Source organism: Oncorhynchus keta, unplaced genomic scaffold, assembly GCF_023373465.1.
Source record: "Oncorhynchus keta strain PuntledgeMale-10-30-2019 unplaced genomic scaffold, Oket_V2 Un_scaffold_8240_pilon_pilon, whole genome shotgun sequence".
Taxonomy (NCBI): Eukaryota; Metazoa; Chordata; class Actinopteri; order Salmoniformes; family Salmonidae; genus Oncorhynchus; species Oncorhynchus keta.
In genome coordinates, this window is record NW_026291003.1 from 138,880 (window position 1) to 161,081 (window position 22,202).

The 22,202-nt window shown below is 42.6% G+C and overlaps 1 protein-coding gene across 5 annotated transcripts in view; it reads right to left on the bottom strand.

The window, feature by feature from the left end:
- Window positions 1-2,622: 2,622 nt before the first annotated feature.
- The window catches only part of LOC127929556 (zinc finger protein 239-like), a 55,817-nt gene continuing 36,237 nt past the window's right edge, over window positions 2,623-22,202 (bottom strand). The window contains exons 1-3 of one of the 5 annotated variants that reach the window (XM_052517499.1): window positions 16,009-16,636; window positions 4,917-5,015; window positions 2,623-3,173 (exon numbers count right to left, since the gene is read on the bottom strand). In XM_052517499.1, coding sequence (XP_052373459.1) covers window positions 3,172-3,173; window positions 4,917-5,015; window positions 16,009-16,201 — 294 coding nt within the window. In that variant the 5' untranslated portion in view covers window positions 16,202-16,636 and the 3' untranslated portion in view covers window positions 2,623-3,171. Of the gene's footprint in view, window positions 5,016-15,999; window positions 16,637-22,202 lie in introns of those variants that run through there. The other 4 variants (XM_052517498.1, XM_052517495.1, XM_052517494.1 and 1 more) reach the window with 4 other exon arrangements.

The window sequence follows — 22,202 nt, forward strand, 5'->3', positions numbered from 1 at the left end:
TATATATATATATATATCCATATATATCCCATATAGACCTTTAGCACTTGGTAGACCTATATATATATATATATATATATATATATATATATATATATATATATATATATATATCCCATATAGACCTTTAGCACTTGGTGGCCTATAGCCGTATATATATATATATATATATATCTATATATATCCCATATAGACCTTTAGCACTTGGTAGCCTATAGCCGTATATATATATATATATATCCCATATAGACCTATAGCACTTGGTGGCCTATAGTATATATATATATATATATATATATATATATATATATATCCATATATATCCCATATAGACCTTTAGCATAAACTTGGAGGCTATATATAGAGGCAGGTATAGCCGTATATATATATCTATATATCCATATATAGATTAGCACTTGGTAGCCTATAGTATTTAACGTGAGATCTATCTATAAACATATATTATACCATACAGACCTTTACTTGGTCATACTATATATATATATATATCTATAAATACTGGGTATTATATCTATATCCCATATAGACCTTTAGCACTTGGTGGCCTATAGGGTATATATATATCTATATATCTATATAGATCCTATATATATCCCATAGACCTTTAGCACTGGGGCCCTATACTTGGTGGGTGCCGTATATATATATATATATATCTATATATCCCATGACCTTTAGACCTTTTGCACTTGGTGGCCTATAGCCGCCTATCAATATCATATATATATCCTATACAGACACATACAGTGGTAGGCCTATGTATATATATATACCTATATATATATAGACCTTTATATATATATCCCATATAGACCTTTTAGCACTTGTGGTAGCCTAGGAAAATATATATATATATATATATATCCAATAACTATATATATGATTGTGCCTATAGCCGTATATATATATATATACTATATATAATATACCTTTTGCACTTGGTGGCCTAACATATATATATAAATATCATATAGACCTTTTGCACTTGGTGGCCATAAAGCACCGTATACTATAAAACATATATATAATATCTCATAGGCCATCAGACCTTTATAGACAGCCTATAGCCGTATATATATATATATTGGTATATATATCCCATATAGACCTGCACTTGGTGGCCTATAGCCATATATATAATAATGGGATATAGATATGGGATATATATATATAATATATCCCATAGATAGACCTTTAGCACTTGGTGGCCTATAGCCGTATATATATATATATATATATATATACATATATATCCCATAGACCTTTATCACTTGGTGGCCTATAGCTGTATATATATATATATATATATATATATCATATATATATATATATCCCATATAGACCTTTGCCACTTGGTGGCCATATATCTATTTGTATATACCATATAGACCTTTTACATGGCCTACTGTATCTTGCCTTTACTTGGTGCCTATAGCTGTATATCTCTATATATCATATATCTTTTATACCTTTTGCATCCCATATAGACCTTTTGCACTTGGTGGCCTATAGGTATATTTTGGATATATCCCATATAGACCTTTAGCACTTGGTGGCCTATACTATATATGGTATATATACTGCATATCGGACCTTTAGCACTTGGTGGCCTACCTTTAGTACTTGGTGGCCTATAGCATTAATATATATATATATATCCCATATAGACCTTTTACTTGTGGACCGTATATATATATATATATATATATATATATATATATATTAAATATCCCATATAGACCTTTTTATATCCCATATACCTTTTGCACTTGGTGGCCTTCAACAGTACTTGGTGGCCTAATAGCTGTATCTATATATATAGGATATATATATAGCCGTATATATATATATATCCCATATCAGACCTTTAGCACTTGGTAGCCTATAGTGGTATATATATATATATATATATCCTATATAGATCCCTAGACCTTTAGCACTTGGTGGCCTAGGACCTTTAGTAGCCGTATATATATATATATATATATATATATCCCATATAGACCTTTAGCACTTGGTGGCCTATAGCGTATATATATATATATCCATATATATCCCATATAGACCTTTAGCACTTGGTGACTATAGCCGTATACATATATCTGTATATCTGCTATAGCCGTATATATATATATATATATATATATCCCTGATAGACAGTTAAGCACTTGGTGGCCTATAGCCGTATATGATATATATAATATCATATATATCCCATATAGACCTTTGCACTTGGTGGTCTATAGCCGTATATATATATATTATATAGCATATATATCCCATATAGACCTTTAGCACTTGGTGGCCTATAGATATATATATCCCTATATCCCTAGACCTTTAGCACTTGGTATCCTATAAAATATCTATAGATATATCAGAGGTGGCCAGTATATGAACGTTATCCAATGTTAACAAGTTATTGATTTCATGAACCTTATTTCTAAGGCTACAAATATTCATAAATTAATATATATATATCTATTCTTAGCACTTTCCTGCTTATCAGAGATAGTATATCAGGTGTCTGTCTGTCTGTCTGTCTGTCTGTCTGTCTGTCTGTCTGTCTGTAAGGTTTGACTGATGCTACTGACCCGGAAGTTGACAACAACAAAACACTTTATTTTTCATTCATTCAATTCATTAGCTAACAATATTATATTGAGACATATATAAAGAGAAGCAAGTGATTGATTGATTAGTGCAGATTTCTAATGATTTAAAACAAACATCTCCCACACATCTGCATTTAAGGCAACGTCTTATTAATTTGATATATAATCAATAATAATAATAAATATAATTAATTCAGTCAAACAAACAGATCGGATTAACAAATATATAATGAACAGACTAGGTCTATACTGCTCCTACATGGTGTAACAATACATCATGTAGATGTATATAATGAACAGACTAGGTCTATACTGCTCCTACATGGTGTAACAATACATCATGTAGATGTATATAATGAATAGACTCTACATCATGTAGAGGAACACAGAGTGGACAAAACATTAAGAACGCCTTCCTAATAGAATGGTGTGGGCGTATACCGGTCACAAAAAAATAACACGAGTAGACCGTGGATTGGCCAGCTCATTCTCCTCAAGACCGTTGATTGGCCAGTTCATCCTCCTCAGGGAGATGTTCTATTGGGAAATAGTAATTTTTAAAAAGAGGTTTGATTTTTTTATAATTTTTTTCATCTGTAATTTATGCTTTGGCCTCAAATACTAGAATCGGACGAGTCAACAACATTATTTGGATATGAGTTCGGAAAAGAAAAAAAAAAGTTAGATTTTCACAGGACAGTTACTTTAAAAGAACGTTATTAACCGGTTACCATACTTTTAAAATAATGCTTCTGTTCCAGAACGCAGGAGATCACTTTCTTTCCCGGTCCTGTTTCTGTTCCTCAATAAAACGTTGTTTTTTGCGGTTTTCTGTTCTGTTTTCAGAACTGGTTCCAACTCCTGGGGTCATTGTTAAGACTGTGTGTGTTCTCTCATGCCTTTTCAGGTTCCCTATCTGGGTAAAACCCTTTCCACACTGGGAGCATTGGAACGGCTTCTCGCCTGTGTGTATTAATTTATGGTCCTTCAGATTCCCTAACCGTGTAAAACCCTTCCCACACTGGGTGCATTGGAAAGGTTTCTCTCCTGTGTGTAATTGTATATGTTTTTTTAGGTTCCCTAACTTGGTAAAATCCTTTCCACACATAGAGCAATGGTAAGATGTTTCCCCTGTGTGTGTTCTTTCATGCTCCTTCAGGCTCCCTGAACTTTTAAAACTATTTCCACACTGGGAACATTGGAACGGCTTCTCTCCTGTGTGTATTTTCTCATGCTTTTTCAAGTTCCCTAACAGGGTAAAAACCTTTCCACACTGGGAGCATTGGAAAGGCTTCTCTCCCGTGTGAACTATTTTATGTTCTTTCAGGCTCCCTAACTGTGCAAAACTCTTTCCACACTGAGAACATTGGAAAGTTCTCTGTCCTGTGTGGGTTCTCTCATGCCTTTTCAGGTTCCCTAACTGGGTAAAACCACTTCCACACTGGGAACATTGGAAAGGTTTCTCTCCTGTGTGCATTATTTGATGGTCCTTCAGGTTTCCTAACCGTGTAAAACTCTTTCCACATTGGGTGCATTGGAAAGGTTTCTCTCCTGTGTGTATTCTTTTATGATCCTTCAGGTTTCCTAACCGTGTAAAACTCTTTCCACATTGGGTGCATTGGAAAGGCTTCTCTCCTGTGTGTAATTTTATATGTTTTTTTAGGTTCCTTAACTTGGTAAATTTCTTTCCACACAGAGAGCAATGGTAAGATGTCTCCCCTGTGTGTATCCTTTCATGAGCTTTCAGGCTCCCTAGCCGTGTAAAACTCTTTCCACACTGGGAACATTGGAAAGGCTTCTCTCCTGTGTGTGTTCGCTCATGCTTTTTCAAGTTCCCTAACAGAATAAAACCCTTTCCACACTGGGAGCATTGGAAAGGCTTCTCTCCTGTGTGAACTATTTTATGTTCTTTCAGGCTCCATAACCGTGTGAAACTCTTTCCACACTGAGAACATTGGAAAGTTCTCTGTCCTGTGTGCATTCTCTCATGCCTTTTCAGGTTCCCTAACTGAGTAAAACCATTTCCACACTGGGAGCATTGGAAAGGCTTCTCTCCTGTGTGTACTCTTTTATGATCCTTCAGATTCCCTAACCGTGTAAAACCCTTTCCACACTGGGAGCATTGGAACGGCTTCTCTCCTGTGTGTAATTTTGCATGTTTTTTTAGGTTCCCTAAGTTGGTAAAACCTTTTCCACACTGAGAGCAGTGGTAAGGCTTTTCTCCTGTGTGTGTTCTGTCATGCTCTTTCAGCTTCCATAACCACTTAAAACTCTTATTACACTGGGAGCAGGGGTGTCGTCTCGCTGGTTTGGGCGTCTCTGGGTCTGGTTCCTCTGAAGGACTCTTCCCGCTGTCAGAGTGACAGACTGGTCTCTCTCCTGCCAAAGACAGAGTATTTGGTTAAACAGAGAGACCTAAATTAAAGCTCCAAATTATAAAACTGTTTACTCTGGACTAGATCCTCTCAACATAAAACTGTTTACTCTGGACTAGATCCCTCATCATAAAACTGTTTACTCTGGACTAGATCCTCTCAACATAAAACTGTTTACTCTGGACTAGATCCTCTCAACATAAAACTGTTTACTCTGGACTAGATCCCTCATCATAAAACGGTTTTCTCCGGACTAGATCGTCTCAACATAAAACTGTTTACTCTGGACTAGATCCTCTCAACATCGTCTCAACTGTACATTTGGATTCTGTTGATTGCCGGTAGTTGATTGATTGATTTTGTTGATTGCCGGTAGTTGATTGATTGATTCTGTTGATTGCCAGTAGTTGATTGCTTGATTTTGTTGATTGCCAGTAGTTGATTGATTGATTTTGTTGATTGCCGGTAGTTGATTGATTGATTCTGTTGATTGCCAGTAGTTGATTGATTGATTTTGTTGATTGCCGGTAGTTGATTGATTGATTCTGTTGATTGCCTGTAGTTGATTGATTGATTCTGTTGATTGCCGGTAGTTGATTGATTGATTCTGTTGATTGCCGGTAGTTGATTGCCGGTAGTTGATTGCCGGTAGTTGATTGCCGGTAGTTGATTGATTGATGCTGTTGATTGCCGGTAGTTGATTGCCGGTAGTTGATTGCCGGTAGTTGATTGATTGATTCTGTTGATTGCCGGTAGTTGATTGCCTGTAGTTGATTGATTGATGCTGTTGATTGCCGGTAGTTGATTGCCGGTAGTTGATTGCCGGTAGTTGATTGATTGATTCTGTTGATTGCCGGTAGTTGATTGCCGGTAGTTGATTGCCGGTAGTTGATTGCCGGTAGTTGATTGCCGGTAGTTGATTGATTGATTCTGTTGATTGCCGGTAGTTGATTGATTGATTCTGTTGATTGCCGGTAGTTGATTGATTGATTCTGTTGATTGCCGGTAGTTGATTGATTGATTCTGTTGATTGCCGGTAGTTGATTGCTTGATTTTGTTGATTGCCGGTAGTTGATTGATTGATTCTGTTGATTGCCGGTAGTTGATTGATTGATTCTGTTGATTGCCGGTAGTTGATTGCCGGTAGTTGATTGCCTGTAGTTGATTGATTGATGCTGTTGATTGCCGGTAGTTGATTGCCGGTAGTTGATTGCCGGTAGTTGATTGCCGGTAGTTGATTGATTGATGCTGTTGATTGCCGGTAGTTGATTGATTGATTCTGTTGATTGCCGGTAGTTGATTGCCGGTAGTTGATTGCCGGTAGTTGATTGCCTGTAGTTGATTGATTGATTCTGTTGATTGCCGGTAGTTGATTGATTGATTCTGTTGATTGCCGGTAGTTGATTGATTGATGCTGTTGATTGCCGGTAGTTGATTGCCGGAGTTGATTGCCGGTAGTTGATTGCCGGTAGTTGATTGCCGGTAGTTGATTGCCGGTAGTTGATTGCCTGTAGTTGATTGATTGATTCTGTTGATTGCCGGTAGTTGATTGATTGATTCTGTTGATTGCCGGTAGTTGATTGCCGGTAGTTGATTGCCGGTAGTTGATTGATTGATTCTGTTGATTGCCTGTAGTTGATTGATTGATTCTGTTGATTGCCTGTAGTTGATTGATTGATGCTGTTGATTGCCGGTAGTTGATTGCCTGTAGTTGATTGATTGATTCTGTTGATTGCCGGTAGTTGATTGCCGGTAGTTGATTGATTGATTCTGTTGATTGCCGGTAGTTGATTGATTGATTCTGTTGATTGCCGGTAGTTGATTGATTTTGTTGATTGCCGGTAGTTGATTGCCGGTAGTTGATTGCCGGTAGTTGATTGATTGATTCTGTTGATTGCCGGTAGTTGATTGATTGATTTTGTTGATTGCCGGTAGTTGATTGATTGATTCTGTTGATTGCCGGTAGTTGATTGATTGATTCTGTTGATTGCCGGTAGTTGATTGCCGGTAGTTGATTGATTGATTCTGTTGATTGCCGGTAGTTGATTGATTGATTCTGTTGATTGCCAGTAGTTGATTGCTTGATTTTGTTGATTGCCGGTAGTTGATTGATTGATTCTGTTGATTGCCGGTAGTTGATTGATTCTGTTGATTGCCGGTAGTTGATTGATTGATTCTGTTGATTGCCGGTAGTTGATTGCTTGATTCTGTTGATTGCCGGTAGTTGATTGATTGATTCTGTTGATTGCCGGTAGTTGATTGGTGTTCCCTGCGTGGAATTCCAGATCTCTGGTTTAGTGTTCCCTGCATGGAATTCCAGATCTCTGGTTTAGTGTTCCCTGCGTGGAATTCCAGATCTCTGGTTTAGTGTTCCCTGCGTGGAATTCCAGATCTCTGGTTTAGTGTTCCCTGCGTGGAATTCCGGATCTCTGGTTTAGTGTTCCCTGCGTGGAATTCCGGATCTCTGGTTTAGTGTTCCCTGCGTGGAATTCCGGATCTCTGGTTTAGTGTTCCCTGCGTGGAATTCCGGATCTCTGGTTTAGTGTTCCCTGCGTGGAATTCCGGATCTCTGGTTTAGTGTTCCCTGCGTGGAATTCCGGATCTCTGGTTTAGTGTTCCCTGCGTGGAATTCCGGATCTCTGGTTTAGTGTTCCCTGCGTGGAATTCCGGATTTCTGGCATTGTTTGGAACTGCGGATCTGCTGTTCAAGAACACTGAGTTAATCTCAGCCTATATGCTGCCCTACAGTCCCTTTACATTTAGGCCCTGATGTAGACATGGATGAACCCAGAGAACACTGCTACTGGTCATCGCGGTGGTGGTACAGGGCTACACATTTCTCCTAAGTGGAGATTTTCTCTTTTCTCCCTCACCTGTCCATCTCCACATTTGAACTCCATGCTGTCACTTTTCCACTCAAGCTGAACATTGTCGTCTACCAGGTGCCCTTGGAGAGTTCCTCAATGATCTTGAGACCTTGATAAGCTAGTTTCCTGATGATGGCTCACCGCTCTTCGTACTTGGCGACTTCAACCTCCCGACGTCTGCCTTCAATTAATTTATTTCCAACTCTCTCATTCCCCTCCTTGTCTCTTTTGACCTCACCCTTTCCCAATCACCTCCCACTTTCCCAGATGGTCTCTCTCTCCTCCAACCCCTAACTACTCAGCCCGTACCCAGATGGTCTCTCTCTCCTCCAACCTCTAACCACTCAGCCCGTACCCAGATGGTCTCTCTTTCCTCCAACCCCTAACCACTCAGCCCGTACCCAGATGGTCTCTCTCTCCTCCAACCCCTAACCACTCAGCCCGTACCCAGATGGTCTCTCTTTCCTCCAACCCCTAACCACTCAGCCCGTACCCAGATGGTCTCTCTCTCCTCCAACCCCTAACCACTCAGCCCGTACCCAGATGGTCTCTCTTTCCTCCAACCCCTAACCACTCAGCCCGTACCCAGATGGTCTCTCTTTCCTCCAACCCCTAACCACTCAGCCCGTACCCAGATGGTCATGCACCACCACAAACTCTCTCTCAACCACTTTGACGACATCCACTACTCATCCGCTCAGCCTATTGAGTCCACTGGTCTCATCCACTCAGCTTGTTGAGTCCACTGGTCTCATCCACTCAGCCTATTGAGTCCACTGGTCTCATCCACTCAGCTTGTTGAGTCCACTGGTCTCATCCACTCAGCCTATTGAGTTTACTGGTCTCATCCACTCAGCCTGTTCAGTCCACTGGTCTCATCCACTCAGCCTATTGAGTTTACTGGTCTCATCCACTCAGCCTATTGAGTCCACTGGTCTCACTCACACAGAACTACCCAACTCCTTGACCTCTTTTTCCCCTCGCGCTCCAGATTAAATCCTGCGACGAGTGAGGTCTGGCTGCCCAAAAACCTGCCCGCTTGACCCCATTCCCTCCTCCCTTCTACAGACCATCTCTGGAGACCTTCTCCCATTCCTCACTTCCCTCCTCAACTCATCCCTGAACACTGGCCGCGTCCCCTCCGACTTCAAAATGGCCCGAGTCGCTCCCCCTCCTCAAGAAACCAAAAACTCGACTCATACTTTCCAGGTCCATACCCAAACAGTTCGAACTACTAATTCTGAAAATTACTCTCTCCAGAAATAAGTCTCTCACTGTTGCCGCCTGCTACCGACCCCCCTCAGCTCCCAGCTGTGCCCTGGACACCATTTGTGAATTGATTGCCCCCCATCTAGCTTCAGAGTTTGTTCTGTTAGGTGACCTAAACTGGGATATGCGTAACACCCCGGCAGTCCTACAATCTAAGCTAGATGCCCTCAATCTCACACAAATCATCAAGGAACCCACCAGGTACAACCCTAACTCTGTAAGCAAGGGCACCCTCATAGAAGTCATCCTGACCAACTGTCCCTCCAAATACACCTCCGCTGTCTTCAACCAGGATCTCAGCGACCACTGCCTCATTGCCTGTATCCGCTACGGTGCCGCAGTCAAACGACCACCCCTCATCACTGTCAAACGCTCCCTAAAACACTTCTGTGAGCAGGCCTTTCTAATCGACCTGGCCCGGGTATCCTGGAAGGACATTGACCTCATCCCGTCAGTTGAGGATGCCTGGTCATTCTTTAAGAGTAACTTCCTCACCATTTTAGATAAGCATGCTCCGTTCAAAAAATGCAGAACTAAGAACAGATACAGCCCTTGGTTCACTCCAGCACAAAAACATCCTGTGGCGGACTGCAATAGCATCGAACAGTCCCCGCGATATGCAACTGTTCAGGGAAGTCAGGAACCAATACACGCAGTCAGTCAGGAAAGCTAAGGCCAGCTTTTTCAGGCAGAAGTTTGCATCCTGTAGCTCCAACTCCAAAAAGTTCTGGGACACTGTGAAGTCCATGGAGAACAAGAGCACCTCATCCCAGCTGCCCACTGCACTGAGGCTAGGGAACACGGTCACCACCGACAAATCCATGATTATCGAAAACTTCAACAAGCATTTCTCAACGGCTGGCCATGCCTTCCGCCTGGCTACTCCTACCTCGGCCAACAGCTCTGGCCCCCCCGCAGCTCCTCGCCCAAGCCTCTCCAGGTTCTCCTTTACCCAAATCCAGATAGCAGATGTTCTGAAAGAGCTGCAAAATCTGGACCCGTATAAATCAGCTGGGCTTGACAATCTGGACCCTCTATTTCTGAAACTATCCGCCGCCATTGTCGCAACCCCTATTACCAGCCTGTTCAACCTCTTTCATATCGTCTGAGATCCCCAAGGATTGGAAAGCTGCCGCAGTCATCCCCCTCTTCAAAGGGGGAGACACCCTGGACCCAAACTGTTACAGACCTATATCCATTCTGCCCTGCCTATCTAAGGTCTTCGAAAGCCAAGTCAACAAACAGGTCACTGACCATCTCGAATCCCACTGTACCTTCTCCGCTATGCAATCTGGTTTCCGAGCCGGTCACGGGTGCACCTCAGCCACACTCAAGGTACTAAACGACATCATAACCGCCATCGATAAAAGACAGTACTGTGCAGCCGTCTTCATCGACCTTGCCAAGGCTTTCGACTCTGTCAATCACCATATTCTTATCGGCAGACTCAGTAGCCTCGGTTTTTCGGATGACTGCCTTGCCTGGTTCACCAATTACTTTGCAGACAGAGTTCAGTGTGTCAAATCGGAAGGCATGCTGTCCGGTCCTCTGGCAGTCTCTATGGGGGTGCCACAGGGTTCAATTCTCGGGCCGACTCTTTTCTCTGTATATATCAACGATGTTGCTCTTGCTGCGGGCGATTCCCTGATCCACCTCTACGCAGACGACACCATTCTATATACTTTCGGCCCGTCATTGGACACTGTGCTATCTAACCTCCAAACAAGCTTCAATGCCATACAACCCTCCTTCCGTGGCCTCCAACTGCTCTTAAACGCTAGTAAAACCAAATGCATGCTTTCTATTCCGCAACAAAGCCTCCTTCACTCACGCTGCCAAGCTTACCCTAGTAAAACTGACTATCCTACCGTTCCTCGACTTCGGCGATGTCATCTACAAAATCGCTTCCAACACTCTACTCAGCAAACTGGATGCAGTTATCACAGTGCCATCCGTTTTGTCACTAAAGCACCTTATACTACCCACCACTGCGACTTGTATGCTCTAGTCGGCTGGCCCTCACTACGTATTCGTCGCCAGACCCACTGGCTCCAGGTCATCTACAAGGCCATGCTAGGTAAAGCTCTGCCTTATCTCAGTTCACTGGTCACGATGGCAACACCCATCCGTAGCACGTGCTCCAGCAGGTGTATCTCACTGATCATCCCTAAAGCCAACACCTCATTCGGCCGCCTTTCGTTCCAGTACTCTGATGCCTGTGACTGGAACGAATTGCAAAAATCGCTGAAGTTGGAGACTTTTATCTCCCTCACCAACTTCAAACATCAGCTATCTGAGCAGCTAACCGATCGCTGCAGCTGTGCATAATCTATTGGTAAATAGCCCACCCATTTTCACCTACCTCATCCCCACAGTTTTTATTTATGTACTTTTCTGCTCTTTTGCACACCAATATCTCTACCTGTACATGCCCATCTGATCATTTATCACTCCAGTGTTAATCTGCAATATTGTAATTATTCGCCTACCTCCTCATGCCTTTTGCACACATTGTATATATCAAATCAAATTTATTTATATAGCCCTTCGTACATCAGCTGATATCTCAAAGTGCTGTACAGAAACCCAGCCTAAAACCCCAAACAGCAAACAATGCAGGTGTAAAAGACTCCCCTTTTTTTCTACTGTGTTATTGACTTGTTAATGGTTTACTCCATGTGTAACTCTGTGTTGTCTGTTCACACTGCTATGCTTTATCTTGGCCAGGTCGCAGTTGCAAATGAGAACTTGTTCTCAACTAGCCTACCTGGTTAAATAAAGGTGAAATAAAAAAAAAAAAAAAAAAAAAAACTACAGACAGCTATCCCTTCTTTCTTTTCTTTCCAAAGCACTTGAGCGTTCTGTCACTGATCAACTTTTTCGTTATCCTCTCTTCAAGAACGATCTTCTTGACTCTAACCAGTCAGACGGACGTCAAGGCGGGTCAATCAACCGAGGCTGCTCTTCTCTGTGTCCTGGAGACTACCAAAGCAGTTGACTCTCTCTCTCTCTCTGTTCTCATCCTCCTAGATCTATCTGCTGCTTTCAGCACTATAAATAATCAGATCCTCCTCTCCATCCTCTTAGGGCTGGGCATCTCAGTCTCTATCAGATCCTCCTCTCCATCCTCTCAGGACTGGGTGTCTCAGGCTCTATCAGATCCTCCTCCCCATCCTCTCAGGACTGGCTGGGTGTCTCAGGCTCTATCAGATCCTCCTCTCCATTCTCTCAGGACTGGGCGTCTCGGGCTCTGAAACACTCTTGAATCCTACCTGACAGGCCACTCATACCAGGTGACGTTCAGAGGATCTGTGTCTGCACTACGTACTCTCGCTACTGGTGTCCCCCAGGGTTTGGTTCTAGGCCCTTTCTTCTTCTGTCTATACACCAAGTCACTCAGCTCTGTCATATCCTCACATGGTCTCTCCTATCACTGCTATGAGGATGAAACTCAACTACTTTTCTCCTTCCCCCCCTCTGACACCCAGATAAAGACATGTATCTCTACGTGCCTGGAAACTTGGATGTCGGCCACCTCAAACTCAAGAAGTCAGAGCTGCTCTTCCTCCAGGGAAAGGCCTGCCCGCTCATAGATCTCTCCATCACGGTTGACACGGTGTCTTCCTCCCAGAGTGCAAAGAACGCTGAGGTGACCCTTTGACAACACCCTGACGTTCTCTGCAAACATCAAATCAGTGATTCGCTCCTGCAGGGCCGTGGTCTACAACATCCGTAGATTACGACCTTACCTCACACAGGAAGTAGCGCAGGTAATAATACTTGCCTACAGAGCAGCAAGAGGAACTGCCCCTCCCTACTTTCAGGCTATGCTCAAACCCTACACCCCAACCGGAGCACTCTGCTCTGCAACCTCAGGTCTCTTGGCCCTCCCACCCTAACGGGAGTGTGGATCCCGCTCAGCCCAGTCCAAGCTCTTCTCTGTCATGGCACCCCGATGATGAGACACGCTTCCCCCTGAAGCTAGGACAACAGAGGCCTCGCCCATCTTCCGAAAACATCTTAAACAGCATCTTAAATAATCCTCCTCCTCACCTCAACCCCCCGTAAAAAAAATATTGAAACTGAACTCCTTAACCAGTACTTGCACATGATGATCCCTGGTTAATGGCTGTTAGTTCTTCATGTTGATCCCTGGGTAATGGCTGTTAGTTCTTCATGTTGATCCCCGGGTAATATCTGTTAGTTCTTCATGATGATCCCTGGGTAATAGCTGTTAGTTCTTCATGATGATCCCTGGGTAATAGCTGTTAGTTCTTCATGATGATCCCTGGGTAATGGCTGTTAGTTCTTCATGATGATCCCTGGGTAATGGCTGTTAGTTGTTCATGTTGATCCCTGGGTAATGGCTGTTAGTTCTTCATGTTGATCCCTGGGTAGTGGCTGTTAGTTCTTCATGATGATCCCTAGGTAATGGCTGTTAGTTCTTCATGTTGATCCCTGGGTAATGGCTGTTAGTTCTTCATGATGATCCCTGGGTAATGGCTGTTAGTTCTTCATGATGATCCCTGGGTAGTGGCTGTTAGTTCTTCATGATGATCCCTAGGTAATGGCTGTTAGTTCTTCATGTTGATCCCTGGGTAATGGCTGTTAGTTCTTCATGTTGATCCCTGGGTAATGGCTGTTAATTCTTCATGTTGATCCCTGGGTAGTGGCTGTTAGTTCTTCATGATGATCCCTGGGTAATGGCTGTTAGTTCTTCATGATGATCCCTGGGTAATGGCTGTTAGTTCTTCATGATGATCCCTGGGTAATGGCTGTTAGTTCTTCATGATGATCCCTGGGTAATGGCTGTTAGTTCTTCATGATGATCCCTGGGTAATGGCTGTTAGTTCTTCATGATGATCCCTGGGTAATGGCTGTTAGTTCTTCATGATGATCCCTGGGTAATGGCTGTTAGTTCTTCATAATGATCCCTGGGTAATGGCTGTTAGTTCTTCATGATGATCCCTAGGTAATGGCTGTTAGTTCTTCATGATGATCCCTGGGTAATGGCTGTTAGTTCTTCATGATGATCCCTGGGTAATGGCTGTTAGTTCTTCATGATGATCCCTGGGTAGTGGCTGTTAGTTCTTCATGTTGATCCCTGGGTAATGGCTGTTAGTTCTTCATGATGATCCCTGGGTAATGGCTGTTAGTTCTTCATGTTGATCCCTGGGTAATGGCTGTTAGTTCTTCATGATGATCCCTGGGTAATGGCTGTTAGTTCTTCATGATGATCCCTGGGTAGTGGCTGTTAGTTCTTCATGTTGATCCCTGGGTAATGGCTGTTAGTTCTTCATGATGATCCCTGGGTAATGGCTGTTAGTTCTTCATGATGATCCCTGGGTAATGGCTGTTAGTTCTTCATGTTGATCCCTGGGTAGTGGCTGTTAGTTCTTCATGATGATCCCTGGGTAATGGCTGTTAGTTCTTCATGATGATCCCTGGGTAATGGCTGTTAGTTCTTCATGATGATCCCTGGGTAATGGCTGTTAGTTCTTCATGATGATCCCTGGGTAATGGCTGTTAAGAGTTCCATTTGAATTATCCCTAATCTCCACTGTCCCACAGCCCTGCCAGGCAATTTATAAACTAATCTCCACTGTCCCACAGCCCTGCCAGGCAATTCATCAACTGATCTCCACTTCTACCATCAATATCAATTACAACCTGTTTTATATCAATATCAATTACAACCTGTTCTCCTGCCTTGTTTTATTTTAGAACATTCCAGATCAAAATGATCCTTCCTTGTCTTGATTCTGTCCTCTTCATCATTTGAAATCAGAGTTGACTGTAATACATGATATCATAGATATTTCTGTCACGCCCTGACCTTAGTTATCTTTGTTTTCTTTATTATTTGGTTAGGTCAGGGTGTGACAAGGGTGGTTTGTTTAGTTTTTCCATTGTCTAGGGGTTTTTGTATTGTCTAGGGGTTTTTGTATTGTCTAGGGGTTTTTGTATATCTAGGGGTTTTGGTAGTCTAGGTGATTATATGTCTATGGTTGCCTAGATTGGTTCTCAATCAGAGGCAGCTGTTTATCGTTGTCTCTGATTGGGAAGGATATTTAGGCAGCCATATTCCTTGGTTATTTTTTGGGTTGTTATTGTCTATGTGTAGTTGCCAGTCAGCACTCGTGTTATATAGCTTCACGTTCGTTTTGTTTCTTTGTTCGTTCGTTTAGTGTTTTTCCTTCATTAAAAGAAGAATGTATGCTTATCACGCTGCGCCTTGGTCTCATCCATATGACGAACGTGACAATTTCAGTCAGATCAGTCTGTCTAACTGACAACAACGACAAACGAAGGGGCTAATAATAACACCATTGATATTTAATCATATTTAAAAAATATATATAATGACTTTGCTGTGATGTCGGGTATAGAGACTGAGCGAAGCACTACAGAGAGGTATTCAGCAAAGTTTTAAAATGTTGTGAAAAAAATCAAATGAAGCATTTGAACCATTAACGTCTTTTTCCAATTCCTACATATCCAAATGTAGAATTAAACTCACACACTAGTTCAACAACTGCAGAGTTTGTGCCCCTGTTTTATAAGATAGTACTCACTGTATTCACTGGTGTTAATCAGATCAATGTCCCTGTTTTATAAGATAGTACTCACTGTATTTACTGGTGTTAAATCAGATCAATGTCCCTGTTTTATAAGATAGTACTCACTGTATTTACTGGTGTTAAATCAGATCAATGTCCCTGTTTTATAAGATAGTACTCACTGTATTTACTGGTGTTAATAATATCAATGTCCCTGTTTTATAAGATAGTACTCACTGTATTTACTGGTGTTAATAATATCAATGTCCCTGTTTTATAAGATAGTACTCACTGTACTTACTGGTGTTAATCAGTTCTCCAGTCTTCTCTTCTTCATCCTCCAATGTGACAGTAATCTCCTCCTCCTCTTCCTCCTTCACTCCAAAAACATCTTCCTCTTCTTTCACTGTAACAGTCATCTCCCCCTCCTCTTCCTCCTTCATTCCAAAAACGGCAGCCTCCTCTTTCTCTTCTTCTTTCAAGGTAGCCAACATCCTCCTCCTCTTTACTCTGAAAGCGTCTTGCTCTTCTCCTTTCACTGTAACCTCTTCCTCTTTTATTGTAACATCCTCACCCTCTACTTGTTTTTAATTACTGTGACAGCCTTCTCTTCTTTCTCGAGTGTCTTTCTCCGTCCAGCAGACCCCCTCTTCTATAACAGGAGGAGAGTTAACTTAGTGACCTCCTGTCATGGGGTGTTAGCTTGCTACCTTACTAGCATCAGTGACTAGCTTAGTCTTATGGCTAACTTAACCAGCTAGCTAGATACCTAACAACGTCAATATGAAATTAAACGGGGTAACAGCTAGACGACATAAATGTGTTTAAAACACATATATACGCCAGAAAGCCGTTCGCACTTCCCTCTGGAAGCTTCTAAAGAGCTCCAATATTTCGGCTCTGTTGGCTACTAAGCTAACCGAGGTGGCTGAACGGTTCATGTTGATGACGCGACCCGTCCACTAGATTATACGTCACACTCTGGCAGCGTCGTCTGAACCTGAAAGACGCACATCGCCATCTGCTGACTGGAGTGGTCAACGCAGTTGAGAGAAGTTTTTTTAAAATTTTAATTTCCATTCAAAACGTCGTTCATTTAATTTAATTCATAAATATATTATTGTATTGAGGCGTACAAAGGAAAGCATGTGTTGATTGATTGGTGATCATTTGAAATTAGTGGTGATGATGGAGGAAAACAAACCTAACTGCATCCCCAGTCCCTGGTATATCACCAGACTGCATACAAACCTAACTGCTTCCCTAGGCCCTGGTATATCAACAGACTGCATACAAACCTAACTGCATTCCCAGTCCCTGGTATATCATCAGACTGCATATAAACCTAACTGCATCCCCAGTCCCTGGTATATCATCAGACTGCATACAAACCTAACTGCATTCCCAGTCCCTGGTATATCACCAGACTGCATATAAACCTAACTGCATCCCCAGTCCCTGGTATATCCTCAGACTGTACAAACCTAACTGCATCCCCAGTCCCTGGTATATCATCAGACTGCATATAAACCTAACTGCATTCCCAGTCCCTGGTATATCACCAGACTGCATATAAACCTAACTGCATTCCCAGTCCCTGGTATATCACCAGACTGCATATAAACCTAACTGCATTCCCAGTCCCTGGTATATCACCAGACTGCATACAAACCTAACTGCATTCCCAGTCCCTGGTATATCATCAGACTGCATACAAACCTAACTGCATTCCCAGTCCCTGGTATATCACCAGACTGCATATAAACCTAACTGCATTCCCAGTCCCTGGTATATCACCAGACTGCATATAAACCTAACTGCATTCCCAGTCCCTGGTATATCACCAGACTGCATATAAACCTAACTGCATCCCCAGTCCCTGGTATATCACCAGACTGCATATAAACCTAACTGCATCCCCAGTCCCTGGTATATCACCAGACTGCATACAAACCTAACTGCATTCCCAGTCCCTGGTATATCACCAGACTGCATACAAACCTAACTGCATCCCCAGTCCCTGGTATATCACCAGACTGCATACAAACCTAACTGCATCCCCAGTCCCTGGTATATCACCAGACTGCATACAAACCTAACTGCATCCCCAGTCCCTGGTATATCATCAGACTGCATATAAACCTAACTGCATTCCCAGTCCCTGGTATATCAACAGACTGCATACAAACCTAACTGCATCACCAGTCCCTGGTATATCACCAGACTGTACAAACCTAACTGCATCCCCAGTCCCTGGTATATCATCAGACTGCATATAAACCTAACTGCATCCCCAGTCCCTGGTACATCACCAGACTGTACAAACCTAACTGCATCCCCAGTCCCTGGTATATCATCAGACTGCATATAAACCTAACTGCATCCCCAGTCCCTGGTATATCACCAGACTGCATATAAACCTAACTGCATCCCCAGTCCCTGGTACATCACCAGACTGTACAAACCTAACTGCATCCCCAGTCCCTGGTATATCATCAGACTGCATATAAACCTAACTGCATCCCCAGTCCCTGGTACATCACCAGACTGTACAAACCTAACTGCATCCCCAGTCCCTGGTACATCACCAGACTGTACAAACCTAACTGCATTCCCAGTCCCTGGTATATCATCAGACTGCATATAAACCTAACTGCATCCCCAGTCCCTGGTATATCACCAGACTGCATACAAACCTAACTGCATTCCCAGTCCCTGGTATATCACCAGACTGCATACAAACCTAACTGCATCCCCAGTCCCTGGTATATCACCAGACTGCATATAAACCTAACTGCATCCCCAGTCCCTGGTATATCACCAGACTGCATACAAACCTAACTGCATTCCCAGTCCCTGGTATATCACCAGACTGCATATAAACCTAACTGCATTCCCAGTCCCTGGTATATCACCAGACTGCATACAAACCTAACTGCATCCCCAGTCCCTGGTATATCACCAGACTGCATACAAACCTAACTGCATTCCCAGTCCCTGGTATATCACCAGACTGCATACAAACCTAACTGCATCCCCAGTCCCTGGTATATCACCAGACTGCATATAAACCTAACTGCATCCCCAGTCCCTGGTATATCACCAGACTGCATACAAACCTAACTGCATTCCCAGTCCCTGGTATATCACCAGACTGCATACAAACCTAACTGCATTCCCAGTCCCTGGTATATCACCAGACTGCATATAAACCTAACTGCATTCCCAGTCCCTGGTATATCACCAGACTGCATACAAACCTAACTGAATTCCCAGTCCCTGGTATATCACCAGACTACATACAAACCGAACTGCATCCCCAGTCCCTGGTATATCATCAGACTGCATATAAACCTAACTTCATCCCCAGTCCCTGGTATATCATCAGACTGCATACAAACCTAACTGCATTCCCAGTCCCTGGTATATCACCAGACTGCATACAAACCTAACTGCATTCCCAGTCCCTGGTATATCACCAGACTACATACAAACCGAACTGCATCCCCAGTCCCTGGTATATCATCAGACTGCATACAAACCTAACTGCATCTCCAGTCCCTGGTATATCATCAGACTGCATATAAACCTAACTGCATTCCCAGTCCCTGGTATATCACCAGACTGCATACAAACCTAACTGCATCCCCAGTCCCTGGTATATCACCAGACTGCATACAAACCTAACTGCATTCCCAGTCCCTAGTATATCACCAGACTGCATACAAACCTAACTGCATCCCCAGGCCCTGGTATATCACCAGACTGCATATAAAGTGTCACTGAACACAGATTTACCAATCTCATTGGAAATGGTGAGGGGAACCCCAAATAAAATGTTCTGTCCTAAATAAATTAGGTCAACTCCAGATAACTGCCCCTTTACCCCCGTGCTTAACTTGGACAGGAGCTCACCAGAGCTGAGTACCCGGCACCTCAAATTAATAATCGTTGTTATTAATATATATGTTATTAACATGTTATTAAACTGTTATTAATATATATATATATACATTTATATATATTAATAATCGTTGTTATTAATATATATGTTATTAACATGTTATTAATATACATTTATATATATTAATAACAACGATTATGCAAATATTGGAAGGATGACTTTATCTCCACGGAACATGTTGGTATCCGGTTACTAAGCAACCGGTCTGTCTAATAGTTTCTGGCTCAACGTCTAAATTCTTTAAAAAATAAACACTGCATTTCCAACCACAAAACGTTATCGTCTCGATTATTTTATTCCTCACAATACAATTTTACATTGTTAATTAACAATTTAATAAGAGTCGTTGACTTTGTTATAAATTCGAATGACATTTACACATGTTGTCCTGGAAAAATACTAATGTTATTTACAACAACCAAAGAGCAACTTCGTCTTAAATTCAGCACATCTTGAACGTTGAGACTTTGGCAATATGTTATCTAAAGAGACTAGTACTCAGACTAGGAAAGTAGCTAAGGATTCGCTGTCATTTTCCATTAAATGTCTTGTGTTATGTGTTGTTTTTGACCCGGAAGTGGATACTATCCACGTTGCACTGGGCGACAAAACTGGACAGGAAGAACAACTAGGCTATATTCAGGTTGATCACCGTAGATTTGAGTCCGATTAATTCCGTATAAATGGGGAACGAATTCTGGTTACAAACACGTATAAAACGTAGCTAATTAATTGGTATGTCCAAGAACAAGCGTAAAAAAACACAGTATGGTCTGTTCCAAAGCACTTCTAGAAACCCCACCATCTTATCTGGTTTCTCAAATTCCCCTTTCACTACCGGGTTACGTCGCCGGCTGTCCTTACCCAGCACCGAAGCACAACCTCCCCCTGTAAAATCCCTCAAGTCGAAATACCTCAATGTCAAAACATACTTTTAACGTGTCCACAGGGCCGGGTTAAGAAATCACAGGCAGCGACATGCTGCCCAAACAACAGCCTTCCGGACTGTAAGGCATACTGGTAACTACCAAAATAAAGGAAACACTCGAGCAAACGAGGGATACAAAGTATTCGTTATGATGAGTGGCTTTTGACTGAGGACTACCATAAAGGCCTGGTTTATAGGGAGTGCTGCAGAGATGGTTGTCTTTTACTGAGGTGTGGCTTTTGACTGACCGACTCTACCATAACGGCCTGGTTTATAGGGAGTACTGCAGAGATGGTTGTCTTTTACTGAGGAGTGGCTTTTGACTGACCGACCCTACCATAAAGGCCTGGTTTATAGGGAGTACTGCAGAGATGGTTGTCTTTTACTGAGGAGTGGCTTTTGACTGACTGACTCTACCATAAAGGCCTGGTTTATAGGGAGTGCTGCAGAGATGGTTGTCCTTCTGGAAGGTTCTCCCATCTCCACAGAGGAACTCTGGAGCTCTGTCAGAGTGACCATCGTGTTCTTGGTCACCTCCCTGACCAAGGCCCTTCTCCAACAATTGCTCAGTTTGGCCGGGAGGCGAGGTCAAGGAAGAGTCTTGGTGGTTACATTCAAGAATGATGGAGACCAATGTGTTCTTGGGGACCTTCAATGCTGCAGAAATGTTTTTGTACCCTTCCCCAGATCTGTGCCTCGACACATTCCTGTCTCTGAGCTCTACAGACCTCTACATTTGACCTTGTGGCTTGGTTACCTGTGGGACGTTACACAGACAGGTGTGTGCCTTTCCAAATCATGTCCAATCAATTGAATTTACCACAGGTGGACTCCAATCAAGTTGTAGAAACATCTCAACGATGATCAGTGGATACAGGATGCACCTGAGCTCAATTTAGTCTCATAGAAAAGGGTCTGAATACTGATGTAATAAATAAGGTAAATTTGCAAACATTTCTAAGAACCTGTTATCGCTTTGTCATTATGGGGTATTGTGATGCCATTATGGGTTATTGTGATGTCATTATGGGTTATTGTGATGCCATTATGGGGTATTGTGATGTCATTATGGGGTATTGTGATGTCATTATGGGGTATTGTGATGTCATTATGGGGTATTGTGATGTCATTATGGGGTATTGTGTGTAGGTTGATGATGGACAAAAACAATTGAATCAGACAAAAATAAAAAAAATGTTGCATTAAATCAAAAGCTTTTTACAATCAGCGTGTGTTTTCTTCCTCTGACATGGTGGATTAATACATTTGGGAAGATCGATGAGGCAGCAAGTGAATCTTCTTCATGTCAACAACTCTTATCAATGTTATCAGAACGTCGTCATGACATTTTCATACACCTTTAGTCTGAAGACGAGTACACTGTCACGACGTGGCCCTTTGGGGGTGTATATCGTGACTAGTACACTGTCACGACGTGGCCCTTTGGGGGTGTATAACGTGACTAGTACACTGTCACGACGTGGCCCTTTGGGGGTGTATATCGTGACTAGTACACTGTCACGACGTGGCCCTTTGGGGTGTATAACGTGACTAGTACACTGTCACAACGTGGCCCTTTGGGTGTGTATATCGTGACTAGTAC